Source organism: Leptonotus elevatus, chromosome 20 (assembly GCF_054856555.1).
Source record: "Leptonotus elevatus isolate MCC_2025b chromosome 20, RoL_Lele_1.0, whole genome shotgun sequence".
Taxonomy (NCBI): domain Eukaryota; kingdom Metazoa; phylum Chordata; class Actinopteri; order Syngnathiformes; family Syngnathidae; genus Leptonotus; species Leptonotus elevatus.
The window spans coordinates 6,411,288-6,426,501 of record NC_141258.1 but is presented as its reverse complement, the minus strand read 5'-3'; the positions used below and the strand labels follow the sequence as shown (position 1 = coordinate 6,426,501).

Genomic DNA, 15,214 nt, shown 5'->3' with positions numbered 1-15,214 from the left:
GAATCCGCTGCACTTGTTTATATCCTGTCCTCTTCCAATGGGGGAATACAGGAAATGGAAAAAAAAAATGTCTTCCTGCCCTCCGCACAATCACAATGTTGATGCGACCTTGCAGCCTTTGGATTAGTTTACATGACATCATTACATGAGACAAGGACATTGGGTTTTCATTAGTGGAGGTTTGCTTATGTGAAATTTCTACCGTTTTTTTTTTTATTGGTAAGACATGATTAAAAAAAACAATCACAATAAGTCTATAAATAAGTAATTTCAACCCACATGTGGCTCAGATCCAGTCTTATTTCTAGTTTGTTATGGCACTAAACAATCAAACAACTGTTACTTTAACACATGGACCAACAACTCAAAACTGAGTATACAACAAAAGAAAATTAAACATATATATTTAAACACCAAAATGTTGAAACAAATTATACAGTTGCATCGAACTAAAGTAGGCTAGCTAACGCTAACATGATGTGAAAAGCCATTGACGAGCTAATGGAATTAGCATAGGTGTTGCAGTAATTATAAACTTTCCAACCGACAACAATGTACTGTATTTAAAGACAAAAATGTTGAACTAAACCACATAATTTGGTTAGCAAAAGTCCAATAGCTTACAATGCTAACAATGTGAAGCACTGTAGACGAGCTAATAGAATTAGCATAGATATGACAGTAATTATACACTTCCAAACACACAGTGGTTTATTATATAAACATACAATTTTTTGAACCAAGCCATATAATTTTGTCAACAAAAGTCCAATAGCTTAATGCTAACCAATGTGAAATGCTGTAGATGGGGCGGGCTAATTGAAATTAGCATAGATGTTACAGTAATTATAAACTTTCTAACGCACAGTAATATACTGTATTTTAAACACAAAAATGTCCAATAGCTTAATGCTAACAATGTGAAACAGATGAGCTGATGGAATTAGCATGGATGTTACAGTAATTATAAACCTTCAAACACACAACACTGCACTATGTTTAAATACAAAAATGTTGAACCAAACCATATAATTTCATCAACAGAAGTCCACTATCTTAATGTTAACAACGGGAAACGCTGTAGATGGGGCGGGCTAATTGAAATTAGTGTAGATGTTACAGTAAATATAAACTCCTAAACACACAGCAATGTATTATATAAACACAAAAATGTTGAATCAAGCCACATAATTTCATCAGCAGAAGTCCGGTAGCTTAATACTAACAATGTAAAATACTGTCGACGGACGGGGCGGGCTAATTGAAATAAGCATGGATGTTACAGTAATTATAGACTTTCAAACACACAACACCGCACTATGTTGAAATGCAAAAATGTTGAACCAAGCCACATAATTTCGTCAACAGAAGTCCGCTAGTTTAATGCTAACAATGTGACGCGCTGTAGATGAGCTAATGGAAATTAGCATAAACGTTGCGGTAATTACAAATCTTCAATTGCTAAATACTTTATCACACGGAGCAGGAGTGCGAGTGCATGTATGGAGCTCAGCTCTAAATTTGGATTTGTGGAAATATTAAAACAGTTTTAATTAACAGGGAAGCGTTCTTATGTTCACAAGGTTCATAAGTAGTATCACAAACTAGCGATACAGCGCGCAGTGAAGGATGAATGGCGATGTATTGGGGGAACTCTGTATTGGGATGTCATGTGCTTAATAGGATCATGGCTGACATGTTTACCTCTCATTAGCTGTTAAGATCTTCAATACCAGCAGTTTCCACATTGATAACCGTGACAAAGCCTTTGCAGAGCCACGTCATGGTGACAGTTCTTTGTCAGTGTCTACGCCGGGGATTAAACCTTTTAAAGACATTTTGGCAGTTCATCGCCTTTTAACAGCAGCTGCCATATCCGCTCTGCTTGGCCTATTTACTGGAATATTTATAAAACGTCATCTGGGATTATTTTAATTTTTTTCGGATCGCGATAAAAAGGGAAAACAATAGCAAGATATGAGGGAAATTGTCATCAAATGTCGCTAATCCTTTCTTACTCTCTTCTTTTCGCCACACCAGGGCTTCTTCCGGCGAAGCATCCAGAAGAACATGGTGTACACTTGTCATCGCGAGAAGAACTGCATCATCAACAAAGTCACCCGAAATCGCTGCCAGTACTGTCGGCTTCAGAAGTGCCTGGAAGTCGGAATGTCCAAGGAGTGTGAGTACACGAATGCCCTGCTGACACATCTGGCTTGCAGGGGTTTTTCACAGTTGTCTAATCCCAGATGGGTTCGCGTTTGTTCGCTTGACGCCCACGTCACTCACCAGACCAGGCCCCATACAGAAAAGCTCTTCACATTTCAGAGATGGCAAATCCAGGTCCAGAAAGTAAAAACCCTGCCACAGTTTGGCTTTAGCCCCTCGTGCTGGCTAGCTAGCTCCCTAGCAGGTAAACAAGCACATGGGGAGCTAGCTAAAGTAAAAACCCTGCCACAGTATGGCTTTAACCCCTCGTGCTAGCTTGCTAGCTCCCTGGCAGTTAAACAAGCACACTGGGAGCTAGCTAGCTAGCACGAGGGGCGAAAGCCAAACCGTGGCAGGGTTTTTACTTTCTGGACCTGAATTTGCCATCTCTGAAATGTGAAGAGCTTTTCTGACAGGGTTTGACATTAAGTCACGGCATCTTAAAATGGCGTGGTTTTTAGAACTGAGAGACTCCAAAACAACCTGGCAGAAACAGGATGTTGTGTTGACGCAATAAAAAATGGGCCATGAATTAGAGTTAGCCTCATGTCGCTAACTTTGACTAGCCCATTCGCTGCTATCTTTAAAGGAGTCTTATCTTTAAAGTCAACCTTAAAATGTTCTTGACATTAATATGTTATATGTGACCTCACTGGTTTAAACATGACATTCTGATTAATATTACATTTGTGGAATATGAGTTATGCAGCAAAATCCAGCCGTTTTTATCCATCCCAGGGGGCGGCCATTTTGCCACTTGTTGTCAATTTAAGATGACATCATAGTTGCTCAGGGCTCAAGCAACAACCAATCATAGCTCACCTGTTTTCTGAAGCTGAGCCGTGATTGGTGTTACCTGAGACCTGAGCAACTGTGATGTCATTTTTACTCAACAACAAAATGGCCGCCTTCTGATATTGATAAAAATGGCTAGATTTTACTGCTTTACTCATATTCTAACTAACGCCATATTAACCAAAAGGGTTGATTTCCCTTTTAACAGACAACATTTGTGACATTACTGTTGTAGCAAAAATAATGTTAATTAGCAATAGCATTAATATTTATCTGTTTAAATGCATGTTTTTTTAGAGAGGCTAGTATGATGCAGTAAAGACACTAAATATGAAATAATTACTAAAACTGACCATTTATATACGGGCCCAGTACTGCGTGTAATCGCTGGAATAATTTATTTTTAAAATATGAATTTTCTTACTCTGCTCGATGTTAGAGAGTACCGAAACATTGAACAAACTTTAGAGGTCATATGAAGTTCACGTGTTGAGGTTATATTATAATATAAAATACAATGCTCCCGTTGGAGTGAACGCGTCTCGCCGAGAATATTTGCCGTAAACGTGATTCGGTGTGGCAGTAACAGTCAGGGTGACGCCAAGCTTGGCAGGCCCGTGATGAATATGTTCTCACCTGCCGAGAGTGGATGAGCAGGCGCGCGCGCCCCCCCGGGGGCTCGTGTGACAACACGCATCTCACACTATCTCTCTCTCTCACACACGCGTACGCAGCTAGCTAGACTTGATAAAATAATTGCCAGAGGTGTGATTATCACAAAGCGCCTGGTGACATTTATTTATACGTGTGTGTGATGTGTGTACGGCGCACTTTTGTACTCATTGGCACGCTTCAATTATCATCAGCTTACGTGGTCAGAAAGTGTGGGGCTGGTTTCCCGCTGTTTCCTGTCTTCCCGGCGCTATTTAGCTGGCTTTCCTGCCACGGCGGGGGCAAGGGCACTCCCCATGCCACAGCTCTGTGGCTTACAGTAAAAGAAGTTATCCTCTGAGCTACTTACCTTTGAATGGGGCCATTAATCATGGTTAGAGGGATCTCAGGGAGGCTTTCAAGCGGTGTCACACCGCCATCTAGTGGCGGGAAGGTCTCATGTCTTGAAAGCGCTCAAATTGATTCTTGAATGGAAACAAGATTGCTTGCTAGATTTCAACCACGCTCCACTTACTCTGCCTTTTGTGTTGTGTTGGTCTTTTTTCTTTTTCGGTCACTTTAGTGCAGATAGTGCAGATTGCTCGCCCCGTCTCCTCAGCGGTGACTTTGGCGAGCGAATCCGGGGTGCCGAGGAAGGGGAGGCGCGAGCCATCTGGGGCCCAGTAGGGAGTCGCTTTGCCTGTCACGCACACACTTCACGTACACACGCGCAAAAATAAAAGGCGTCTATGAATAAAGATATAGCGGAAAGGTGAACCTCCCGCGAGAGCCAGGGGACGTCTGGGTGACCTTGTGTCCGCCGGCGGACAGCTCCAGACGACAGCGCCAGGCCGGCAGCCAGGTGGCCGTGCCAAAGAGGACGCCGTCACGGGCAGGGTTGGAGGAGGGGGATGTGAAATGATCTTAAGCCTGGCTCTCCATCAGTAGCCAACAGGGGGGGGGAAATGTGAATAGTAGACAGCGCCAACAATAGTTCATTGGCTCCAAGCACTACTTTTGTCTAAATAAAGCTGCTCAAGTCACATCAACGCAATTCTTTGGTAACAAAATGTCATGCAATAGCATCAAAGCTCTGCTTTTGTCTAAATGAAGCTACTAGACACACTTCAAATGAGCGCATTGGCTCCAAGGTCCTGCAAGATGGCATCCAAGCACTACTTTTGCTCATCAACTCATTTCAACATAGTCCCTTGGCACCACGATGCTACAAGATGGCGGCAAAGCATTAGTTTTGTCTAAATTAAGCTCCTCAATTCAATTAGACGTAGTTCACTGGCTCCAAGATGCTACAAGGTGGCAGCAAAGCATTACTTCTGTCTAAATGAAGCTCCTCAATTAAAGTAATCATAGTTGAGTGGCTCCAAGATGCCACAAGGTGGTGGCAAGAGCACTGCTTTTGTCTAAATGAAACTCATCAACTTATTTCAACATAGTCCCTTGGCACCACGATGTTACAATATGGCGGCAAAGCATTACTTTTGTCTAAATAAAGCTTCCCAACTTACTTCAACGTAGTTATTTGGCCTCAAGTCAAATCATCTTTAAAATAATAATAATAATAAATCTTTTTCCCATTCAGAATTCACGCGATGGCATCAAAGCTCTGCTTTTGTCTAAATGAAGCACCTCAATTCACTTGAGCATTATTTGGCATCAAAATGGCATCAAAAGCTCTGCTTTTGTCTAAATGAAACCTCAAGAGGGCGCCCGAGTGGAAGCTTGGGAGGATAAAGAGAGCGAAAGTTTCATCACTGTCCATGCAAAGGAACATTGACATTTTTATCTTTTCATTGAATTTAATCTGTGTGATGGACGAGCTGCCAGCGCTTTAATTTTCCCTCACTCGAATTATCCCCGTCTCCCCAGCTCTCACTCGCAAACACACACACACACACACACACACACACACACACACACACACACACACACACACACACACACACACACACACACACACACACACACACACACACACACTCACACAAACAGGAATTGTCTATTAACTGAAGGCAGGAATCCGCAGCTGGAACATATGATTGAATGATGGCCGTGTGTGTGTGTGCGTGCGCACATTCTGTCCACACCAGCTACTGTAAATCATTTCTACACAATAAAACATAAAGCCACAAAAAAGTCATAATGCGTAAAGTTCCTCTATTAGCATTGTTAATTTCATATGACATCGCCCCAGATGTACTGCGTGCGCACACACAAAAACAACGGCAAACAAAAAAAAGCCATATTTCTTTCATTTCCGCCCCCCGCTCAAGTTATTGCATGTGGCAATTCAGCGTGACAGATCGCCAGTCATCCCTAATAGTTCTTTAATGACTTCATTAAATTGTGTTGTGCTGCTTATGACGGCGCCGCCAATTTGTCAGCGCGGGTAATGTCCGCACGCACGGAGGGATGCCCCACTTTAATTTGGGAATGAATTGGACAGCCGGGCCGTTGCGACACACATCCGCACTCAATGCCGCAAACGGGCTTTGACCCAAATATGGTGAGCGCTTTACTCCGCTTTTATGTAACTGTCCTCCGAAACTGGATCGGGAGGGGAGGAGGGATGATGCGTAACTTTCAAGAGGTTTTAATGTGCCGTTTGCAGAGATGTGAAGTCACCATGTACAAATACTTTGTTCCTTTACTTGAGTAGTTTTTTTTTTTGTACTTTCTTTTTACACTACTTTTTACTTGTATCCGTTACATTTTAACACGAGTATTTGAATTCGGAATTGATTTTCAATTCAAAATTCTGATTTTTGATTCAAAATGATTTGATTGACAATGATTTCTGCTTCAATTTATAGATGTGCAAAGAATCGTCACGATCTACTCCAGTCTGGTTTGCAAGACAAAATGACAAACGGAGGCATTAAAATGTATATATATTTTTTTTAATTCAGCTTTAAATTGTAAGCAAAGTCTTTTTTTTTTTTTTATCACAAAAACAGTGTGTGGACCACAACTGCTACTCTATGTGGCAGATCTTGTTTAGCTTGTTTCACGAACGTAGCTAGCTCAAAGCTAACGCACAATGGAAAGTGCCATTGACGCTAACGCTAATTAGCGCACTACTCGCGGCACTTTTATCACTCAAAATAACGGCTATTCATACAAAACGCTTCAGGAAGGTATACAGAGAAGCATCTTAACATTACTCACCGACATATGCTCTTCCTACACTGCAAAAAAAAAAAAAAAAAACTTTTCTTGGCATAACTTGATGGAGACTTTTTCCTTCTACTCTCTAATGTGGCTACAACTTAACAGTGTATTAGAACGCGCGGAACCACACTGCCACTAAGTGGCCAAATTGTGTACAACATGAATTGCGCTCCCAATAAAGGCACATACAAACAAGGGCAAGGCAGTATAAAATTGTTTAAATAAAATCGATTTTGGGACATTTAATATCGATTCTGAATCCTACTAAATAAGAATCGCGATTCTTTTGAGAATCAATTTTTGGGCACACCCCTAATAATTATATAAAAAATATTATAAAATATAATAATAAGGTCAGAGAGTCAATTGAGGTATACCCATTTTTGCTTAATTACATGATATCTTTCAAATGGACATTTCAGAGCCTTTGCTTTTTCTTTTTTTTTTCTTTTTTTTTTACTTGAGTAATTATTTGAGTGAATACTTTTACCAAAGTTGTTTTTTACACAAGCAATTGTACTTTCAGTACTTTTCCCGTCTCTGGCTATTTGTATACTGTATCTTTTTTTTTTTTATTCCTTGTGACTGCCATATTTTCAACCTAAATATCTAATATTTGTGACATGAAATTCCCGACAGTCTATTCTCTTCATTTCATAGCATTTTGCAGAATGTTGGATTTTTTTTGGGGGGGGGTGGGGGTCAAATCAGATGTTAGCCCCTGTGTTGCTATGTCAATCTCTACTCTGCCCACGGTCTTCATAAAAAATACTAGAAATTGGAGTGTTTCTTTAACCAATCAAATTTCAAATCCATCTCTCTGTATTCAAAGAAACATTAGATTTTTTTTTCTTCACTTTAGGAGCTCTGTAAATTTTCTCCGCCCATTCCCATAAAAAAATTTTTTTTAGCTGACTGATTTTTCACGTCAATGGCACTCAAACAGTTAAGAGTTGTAAAATCCCCACTGCAATAACATATAGGTAGGCGCCAAATGTGCATCCCACCAGTTAATCACACAGTGGCCGATCCGAGTTCCACCCGCCTTCATGTTCCTCGTGGCAGGGTGGCCTGTCCGCCGGCTGATGAACGAGCGGCGGCACAGAGGAGCGCTTCCCTCCATGGCCCCCGGGGCCAGGCCCTTCTGTCACCGTCACTGATCTCCCATCAGCCCGAATGTCCCGGACCTTAATGGTCAAGGTTAGGATTAAAAGCAGGAAATCGAATCCAAGGTCACCAGGAGGGGGAAATTTCGGTTCCTGGAGGGCAGTCGGGATGAACCTGATGATAAAAAATGATTTCAAGCGCAAGGAATTCCGTTTTGGGGGGCGTATAACTCTGTTGTCATTGGCGTTAAGAGGGAATGTGTTGTTCAACACGGAGAGAGAGCTGGAAGGCTTTAGCCGCTCTCGCCTCCGCAACCGCACCCTTTGAAAACCATTAGAGGCAGGATATTTGTCATATTATGTTATTAGATTAGCCAGCACCCCCTAATGAAAGCTGTGGTAATTTGTCAGCCTTATGGATAGCTCCATCCCCCATCGCTATTTATCAAGCAGCACCACATCTCACCCAAACCACCCACGCACGTGCTAAGACTCACCTCGTTTTGGATGGCTCGGGGCGGGGGGAATGGTTGGAGGGTGTGTGTGTGTGTGTGGGGGGGGGGTGTAATGGGATTTCAATGCTAAACACCCTGTCTCCGGCTTTTGGTCATATGGGGTGTGCGCGCGATGTATTCTGTCAGGTTGCCTCGAGGGAAACTCGGCGGGATTATTGCGAGTTTGCTTATCTTCATCATCACCGCATCGCTTTGATAAATATCAGGCAGCGTTAGATTAGGACGCTCGGGTTGCTACAATTCTGCTTGGCTGTGAATATTTTATTGCACTATAGATATGATGTATCTTCTAGTTCGGGTTTTGCTGGATTTTTTATTTTATTTTTTTACAAGGGAGACATTTTTCCAAAAGGGACCCCCTTGTAATCCTAACCCCAGTTATACATAACTAGCATGTGTTTCCCAAAAGACCATCAAATGTAAAAATTGGTTATTTTAGGAGGGCAAAAATTATATTGTTTAAAGTGTAATCTTTACAAAAATATACTTTGTCCGGATGAAAACTCAAAGTATATTTTTTCATGATAGTCCTAATATTATGATAATAGTAAAGTGAATTTCAAATAAATTCAGATTTAAAAAAAAATACTCTTAGTAATAAGTAATATTGTACTTTCTTTAGGAAAAGACATACAAATACAATCATAGACTAATTAGGGCTGCAACTGGCAATTATTTTTAGTAAACAATTAATCAGTTGATGATTTTTTCCATGAACCGATAAATCTGTTGTTTTTTTTTTAGCATTACAAATTTCAATTCCTTTATCAAAAACTCTGACAATATTTTACACTTTATGCAAAATCGGTGATTGGCTGTAATGTCTTCGTTTGCCCGATTGATCAATGATGAGCGTTTTTTTTAAAGATTTTTTTTTTCATGTGTTTCAATTTCTGTCAATTATTCACAGGTTTTTGCTATTTGTGGGCCGGGCCATGATCATTGCGCCATCTTCTGATCGAATACGGTTTTTGCAAATTTGTTGAACGGTGATTGGCCGAAAAATCCTGATCGTGTAAAGCCTAAATTAATTCTGATTCAGTTACTGGTTTGATCTGTAACGCAAGAAAAATAGATGAAAATGTTAATCATATCTATAATATAATCATCGATTATCAAAAATAATTATCGATTAATTTGATAATTTATTACTTGTTGATTACAGTTAAGGTTATTATATTTAACAAAAATTGATAAATTGTCTTTTATTATTCTCATGGTGATGTTTTGTCTACTGAAGGAACATTTTTCTTTAACAGAATTTTTTTTTTCAAAATCCTAACTCGTATGTTGTTTTTATTTTCTCTCTGTGTAGCGGTGAGGAACGACCGGAACAAGAAGAAGAAGGACGAAAAGAAGCAGGAATGCACGGAGAGCTACGTGCTGAGTCCCGACACGGAGCAAATGATCGACCGGGTCCGCAAGGCCCACAAGGAAACCTTCCCTTCCCTCTGCCAGCTCGGCAAATACACTACGGTCAGTCAGTCACGTGACGCCGTCCACATGGCAACATCAACATCCTCCCGAGCGTGTAATTAAACCGCCATTTTGTCTTCACGTGTGGACAGAACAATAGCTCGGAGCAACGCGTGTCCTTGGACGTGGACCTCTGGGACAAGTTCAGCGAGCTGTCCACCAAATGCATCATCAAGACGGTGGAATTCGCCAAGCAGCTTCCCGGCTTCACCACGCTCACCATCGCCGACCAGATCACTCTGCTCAAAGCCGCCTGTCTGGACATCCTGGTGAGGACATGCGGGGATGAAAGAACACATTTCAAATATTTATCGTCCTCAATGTCAGGCTGTCCTACTTTGAGGCAGAGTTGTGAGACACATTCAAAACTCCGTTTTGTTTTTGCAAAGCTTTATTGGGGCTTGTCCCCGGCGTTCTCAAACTTTTAGGGTTTCATTCTACCAAAGTGTGGAGGGCCAAAACTGCCAAAATTAAAAATAAATAAAGGACTAAATAAATGAATATAAGTGAAAATAAAAACGGATATAAAAAATATAATTCATGAATGAAATACAAAAAATAAATAGAAATTAAATTAAAACTATTGTGTTTTTATTGATTGATTGATATTTAATTATATTTTTATATTTATTTTTGTATTTACTTCCACATTTATTTTTAGAAAAAAAAAGTTATCTTGTTTTTTTTTCATTTATATTAATTTGTGTTATTTAATTTTTGAATTGCATTTTTTTATATCCGTTTTTATTTTAACTTTTATTCATTTGTTTAGTAATTTTTTTATTTGGGCAGTTTTGGTCCTCCATACCATAATCATAATAACGCTAATGAACTGACTCCTTCACCGACGACATTCCACGTTCACAGATACTGCGGATCTGCACACGCTACACCCCGGAGCAGGACACCATGACCTTCTCAGACGGACTCACGCTAAACCGAACCCAGATGCACAACGCCGGCTTCGGACCGCTCACCGACCTGGTCTTCGCCTTCGCCAACCAGCTCATCCCTCTGGAGATGGACGATGCCGAGACAGGGCTGCTTAGCGCCATCTGTCTGCTTTGTGGAGGTACGCGACGTTCGCCCCAAATACCTTTTTCACACTTCAACTCATGGTTTCTGGTCATTTGCAGTATTGCGACCGATTTGTTGTTTTTCGTCAACAGATCGTCAGGATCTTGAACAAGCAGAGAAGGTGGACGTCCTTCAGGAGCCTCTTCTGGAGGCGCTGAAGATCTACGTGAGGAGGAGGCGGCCTCACAAACCGCACATGTTCCCCAAGATGCTGATGAAGATCACCGATTTGAGGAGCATCAGCGCTAAGGGTACGCACACACGATTCATACTTTTTAATGACAATGGAAGTCTAAAGAAGACTATTTATTTGAGTGGCCATTTTATGCTCATGTGACATCATTAGTAATGTTTTGACATTTTCAGTGTTGTTATTGTGTTCCACAATTTACTTTTTGTGTGTTTTATATTTGGTAATAGGGATGTCCCAATCACATTAGCTAGCTATTTATGTATCTAGCTAGCTAGCTACCAATTGATTTATCTATATAGCTGGCTAGCTAGCTAGCTTGCTATTGATTCACCATATCTATTTACATAGCTAGCTAGCTCTATTTATGTATCTAGCTAGCTAGCTATTGAGATAGATAGATAGATAGATAGATAGATAGATAGATAGATAGATAGATAGATAGATAGATAGATAGATAGATAGATAGATAGATAGATAGATAGATAGATAGATAGATAAGATAATAAATATCTAGCTATCTAACTAGCTTAATTAAGCTATCTAAAATCTTATCCTATCTTTTTCTTTTGTAATAGGGGCTGAGCGTGTCATCACGCTGAAAATGGAAATCCCGGGCTCCATGCCTCCCCTCATCCAGGAGATGCTGGAGAACTCAGAGGGCCTGGAGAGCGGCGCCTCGGGGGGCCGTCCCTGCGGCACCCCGCCGGGCAGCTGCAGCCCCAGTTTGTCCCCGAGCTCCGCCCAAAGCAGTCCAGCCACACAATCGCCGTAGTAACGGCCTACCTTGGGAGTTTTTGTTTTGTTTGTTTGTTGGTTTGTTTCCACACACGCCGGTCAGTCAGAGGAGGAGCGAAGGAGGAGGCCTTGACTGCTGAGGGAGGGAGACCTTCCTCCTCATGGTCCGCTTTTCCTCACGTGAGGGGAGGTACGGCCGGAGGGCGCCGCGCCGCGCCGCCGCCGCTCAGAGACCACACCGTAAACACTGCTGATGACGCCCTCCTCCCCCTCCTCCTCACGCCACCGCTGCTCCTCCACCTTTCTCTAGAAGGCTGTTGGAAAGTCACGTGAGTGACCGTGATAGGAAGTGACAGATTTGTGGACAGATTTGACACCAGACACTTTTTTTCCCCCGTTGTTGTTGTTGTTGTTGTTGCTGTCGATGATGCAGACTACAAGCTCGGGACTTGTCAAAAGACCCTCCTCCGCCTCCTCTTCCTCCTCAGAGACTCTGGGTCTTTTCTCTTTTCCCAGCTTCAAAAAAATGAAAAAAAAACCAGACAGATTTCTTACACAAAGATATATATAAATATATAGAAAAGTTAAGAAACTATTGTGATTGAATGGGAGGCCGAAACGAGGACGTGTTTTCTGAGATGACAGATTGTCGTACTCCCTCACTGTTTTACCCATCATGAGAGGACAAAAACTTAGTTTGATCACATGTGTACATTATTCGAATTAACAAAACAAAAAATGATGTAAAAAAGAATGAGAATTCTTCCAGTCCTCGGATGCCACACATGCAAACACGCACACATGCACACACTAATGTGCACAGGAAACAAGTTGCAATGAAACGAGCGTCTGTTCCTCCTCTTCCAGGTTCTTTCGTATTTTATTGCCTCCAGGAACAAATGATTGTATGAACTTGGTTGTATGATAATGGTCACAGGTCCTTTCAAGAAATCCAATTAATGAAGATTCATTATTAAGGTGTATTTTAAGTAGCCTTTTCAGTTTCTGTATATAAGCTGTATTAATTTCTTAAAAACTATGAAGAGTTTTAGGCTTCACATGATATTTTTATTTTTTTTTGTTTTTTTTAAAGAATACCTTTTATGTGTTTTGTTCATGGGTTTGTGATTCAAGAAAAAAATACATTTTGAGCACACTTTACTGAAGGAAGTTCTTTCATGTTATGTGTCCTACTAAATAGTGGACAGACCCTTAAACGCCATCACTGGCTGTCCACAATGTGGTGTTCACAAACACCCCTCCGTGTGTGTGTGTCCATAACATCAACGACTACAGTAGCACTCCAGCATTTCTTTGGCCATGTAGCAGAAACAAATGTGGTGTTGAAAAAACAAAAACAAAAACATGGATGCCACTTGTAGCTTGCCAGGCTCAGGTTCGCAGTTCAGAGTTCAAATGTGAAGAATGGACTTTACGCACTGTATTAGAAACACAAGGGAGTCTCACTAATCGCTGGTTGGGTCAATAGTGCAGGGGTAGGAAACTTTTTTCTGATGCGGTGATGCCTTGAGATACAAGTGATCCCACTTTTGTGTTTTTCAAGATACGAATATGAGCGCTGTAAGCTAGCAGCAAACTCAACTTACTTCCCAATAAGCAGCAGTGAACAATTCTTCGCAAAAATATGCTTCAAACTATTTGTTGCCACTCCGAGATCAGGTTTACTATTCAACTAAACAAAACTAAGAGAATTACAAGTTGTGTATTTCAAACAACATGGCCGGAGAAGGGAACGACCCCCTGCTAGCTTGACGCTAACACAGAAGTGAAAACGCCAAACAAGTGCTAATGATTAAAATGGTGTTATAACGCTTTAGACAACCGATATCAACCGATATATATTCACATATATCACAAATATTTGTTATAATCTGTGGGGGGAAAAAGACGAGCGTAGTGGTTAGGTTACGTTTCCCTGTACTTTAGCACTGTTATACTGCCCCCGGTGGCCATGATGCACAAACATTTTAATTCTTTACACGATTGCTATTGTGATGTGTTCTTAAATTCACCTTTTTTTCTTGAGTTGTTTTTTGGGGGTAGGGGGGGGGGAGAAATAATGATTTCCATTCATTTCAAGAAAATTGAGTGTTTTGATCACACATATCTCAAGGCACCACTGTATTACTGTTTTTCTGAAATCCTCCGAGGGCCATACTAAATTGATAAAATATAAGTGAGGAAATATTCAATGTTTTGGAGCTTTTCATGACCATTTGTCTGAGGGTTTTATTTTCGAGAATTGCATAGCAGGCCGGATCAAACGTTCCCACGGGTCATAGGTTCCCCACCCCTGCTGTTGTGGGTGGCAAAAGACTCCATTACAGTGGTCAGAACTGATTTGTGCCCCCTCAAGAATGACTTTTTAAACAACCCTGCACCCTGTGATCACTTTACGCCAAAACGCCTTCACTTCCATCATCATTATACCATCTTACTGTACACACACGCACGCCAACGTCTCAGGAAGGAATCATTTTGTATGCTTGGCCTGTCCTTTGTATATGTTCTGTACTGCACTCCCCTCCATACACACACACACACACACACACACACTCACACACACTCACACACACTCTGCTACTGAGCCCCAATATTCTTCTTCAGTCACAAGCCCGCACTCAAGAAAAACTGAAAGTGACCCAGCGACATCCGTATGGTCCAAGCTGCTTCCCTCATCATGCAGGACCCGCCGAAAGAGCGCACAACTTGACTCTCTCTCCACGGCTTATCTGGATTACACACATTTGAGAAGTATGGAATATGTTGCTTTTTTTTTTGGGACAAGATTATCAAGCAACTTTGGGGGGGAAAAGAAGAAAAAACAAAAAATCTAAAAAACAAAAATAAAACCAACATTTAATAATAAACCGATGTTTGTGTGGTTCGTATGTGTACTCATTGATACTGTCTTAATAGCACAATTTGCCTTCAACAACTCCTTCAATGCGGTGATTCTCATCCATTGTGGCATGGGAAATGATCAATTTGCATGTAAATAAATGCTCTTCCACTAGAGGGCACTAGAAATGCACACGGCAAAATAATGGATTCGTGGACAACTAAACTTGCCCAAATTTCACAATTCACAGTAGTTTAGATCGTTATTTCAGTATACAGCACCGTATATACTTCTCAGTGATATTTTAATGGGAAATATAAAATGCTCTCTGGGATCATAGGTTTATCTTAGGTATAATGCCATTACTACAATTGTTAATCTTGGTGATTGACATTTGTGCACAGGA

At 41.0% G+C, this 15,214-nt stretch overlaps 1 protein-coding gene across 2 annotated transcripts in view; it reads left to right on the top strand.

The window, feature by feature from the left end:
- Window positions 1-13,106, top strand: part of raraa (retinoic acid receptor, alpha a) — a 164,653-nt gene extending 151,547 nt beyond the window's left edge. For both annotated transcript variants that reach the window (XM_086064202.1, XM_086064201.1), the window contains 6 exons: window positions 2,041-2,182; window positions 9,780-9,940; window positions 10,033-10,209; window positions 10,808-11,012; window positions 11,110-11,268; window positions 11,786-13,106. In XM_086064202.1, coding sequence (XP_085920328.1) covers window positions 2,041-2,182; window positions 9,780-9,940; window positions 10,033-10,209; window positions 10,808-11,012; window positions 11,110-11,268; window positions 11,786-11,982 — 1,041 coding nt within the window. In that variant the 3' untranslated portion in view covers window positions 11,983-13,106. The remainder of the gene's footprint in view (window positions 1-2,040; window positions 2,183-9,779; window positions 9,941-10,032; window positions 10,210-10,807; window positions 11,013-11,109; window positions 11,269-11,785) is intronic.
- Window positions 13,107-15,214: the final 2,108 nt, after the last annotated feature.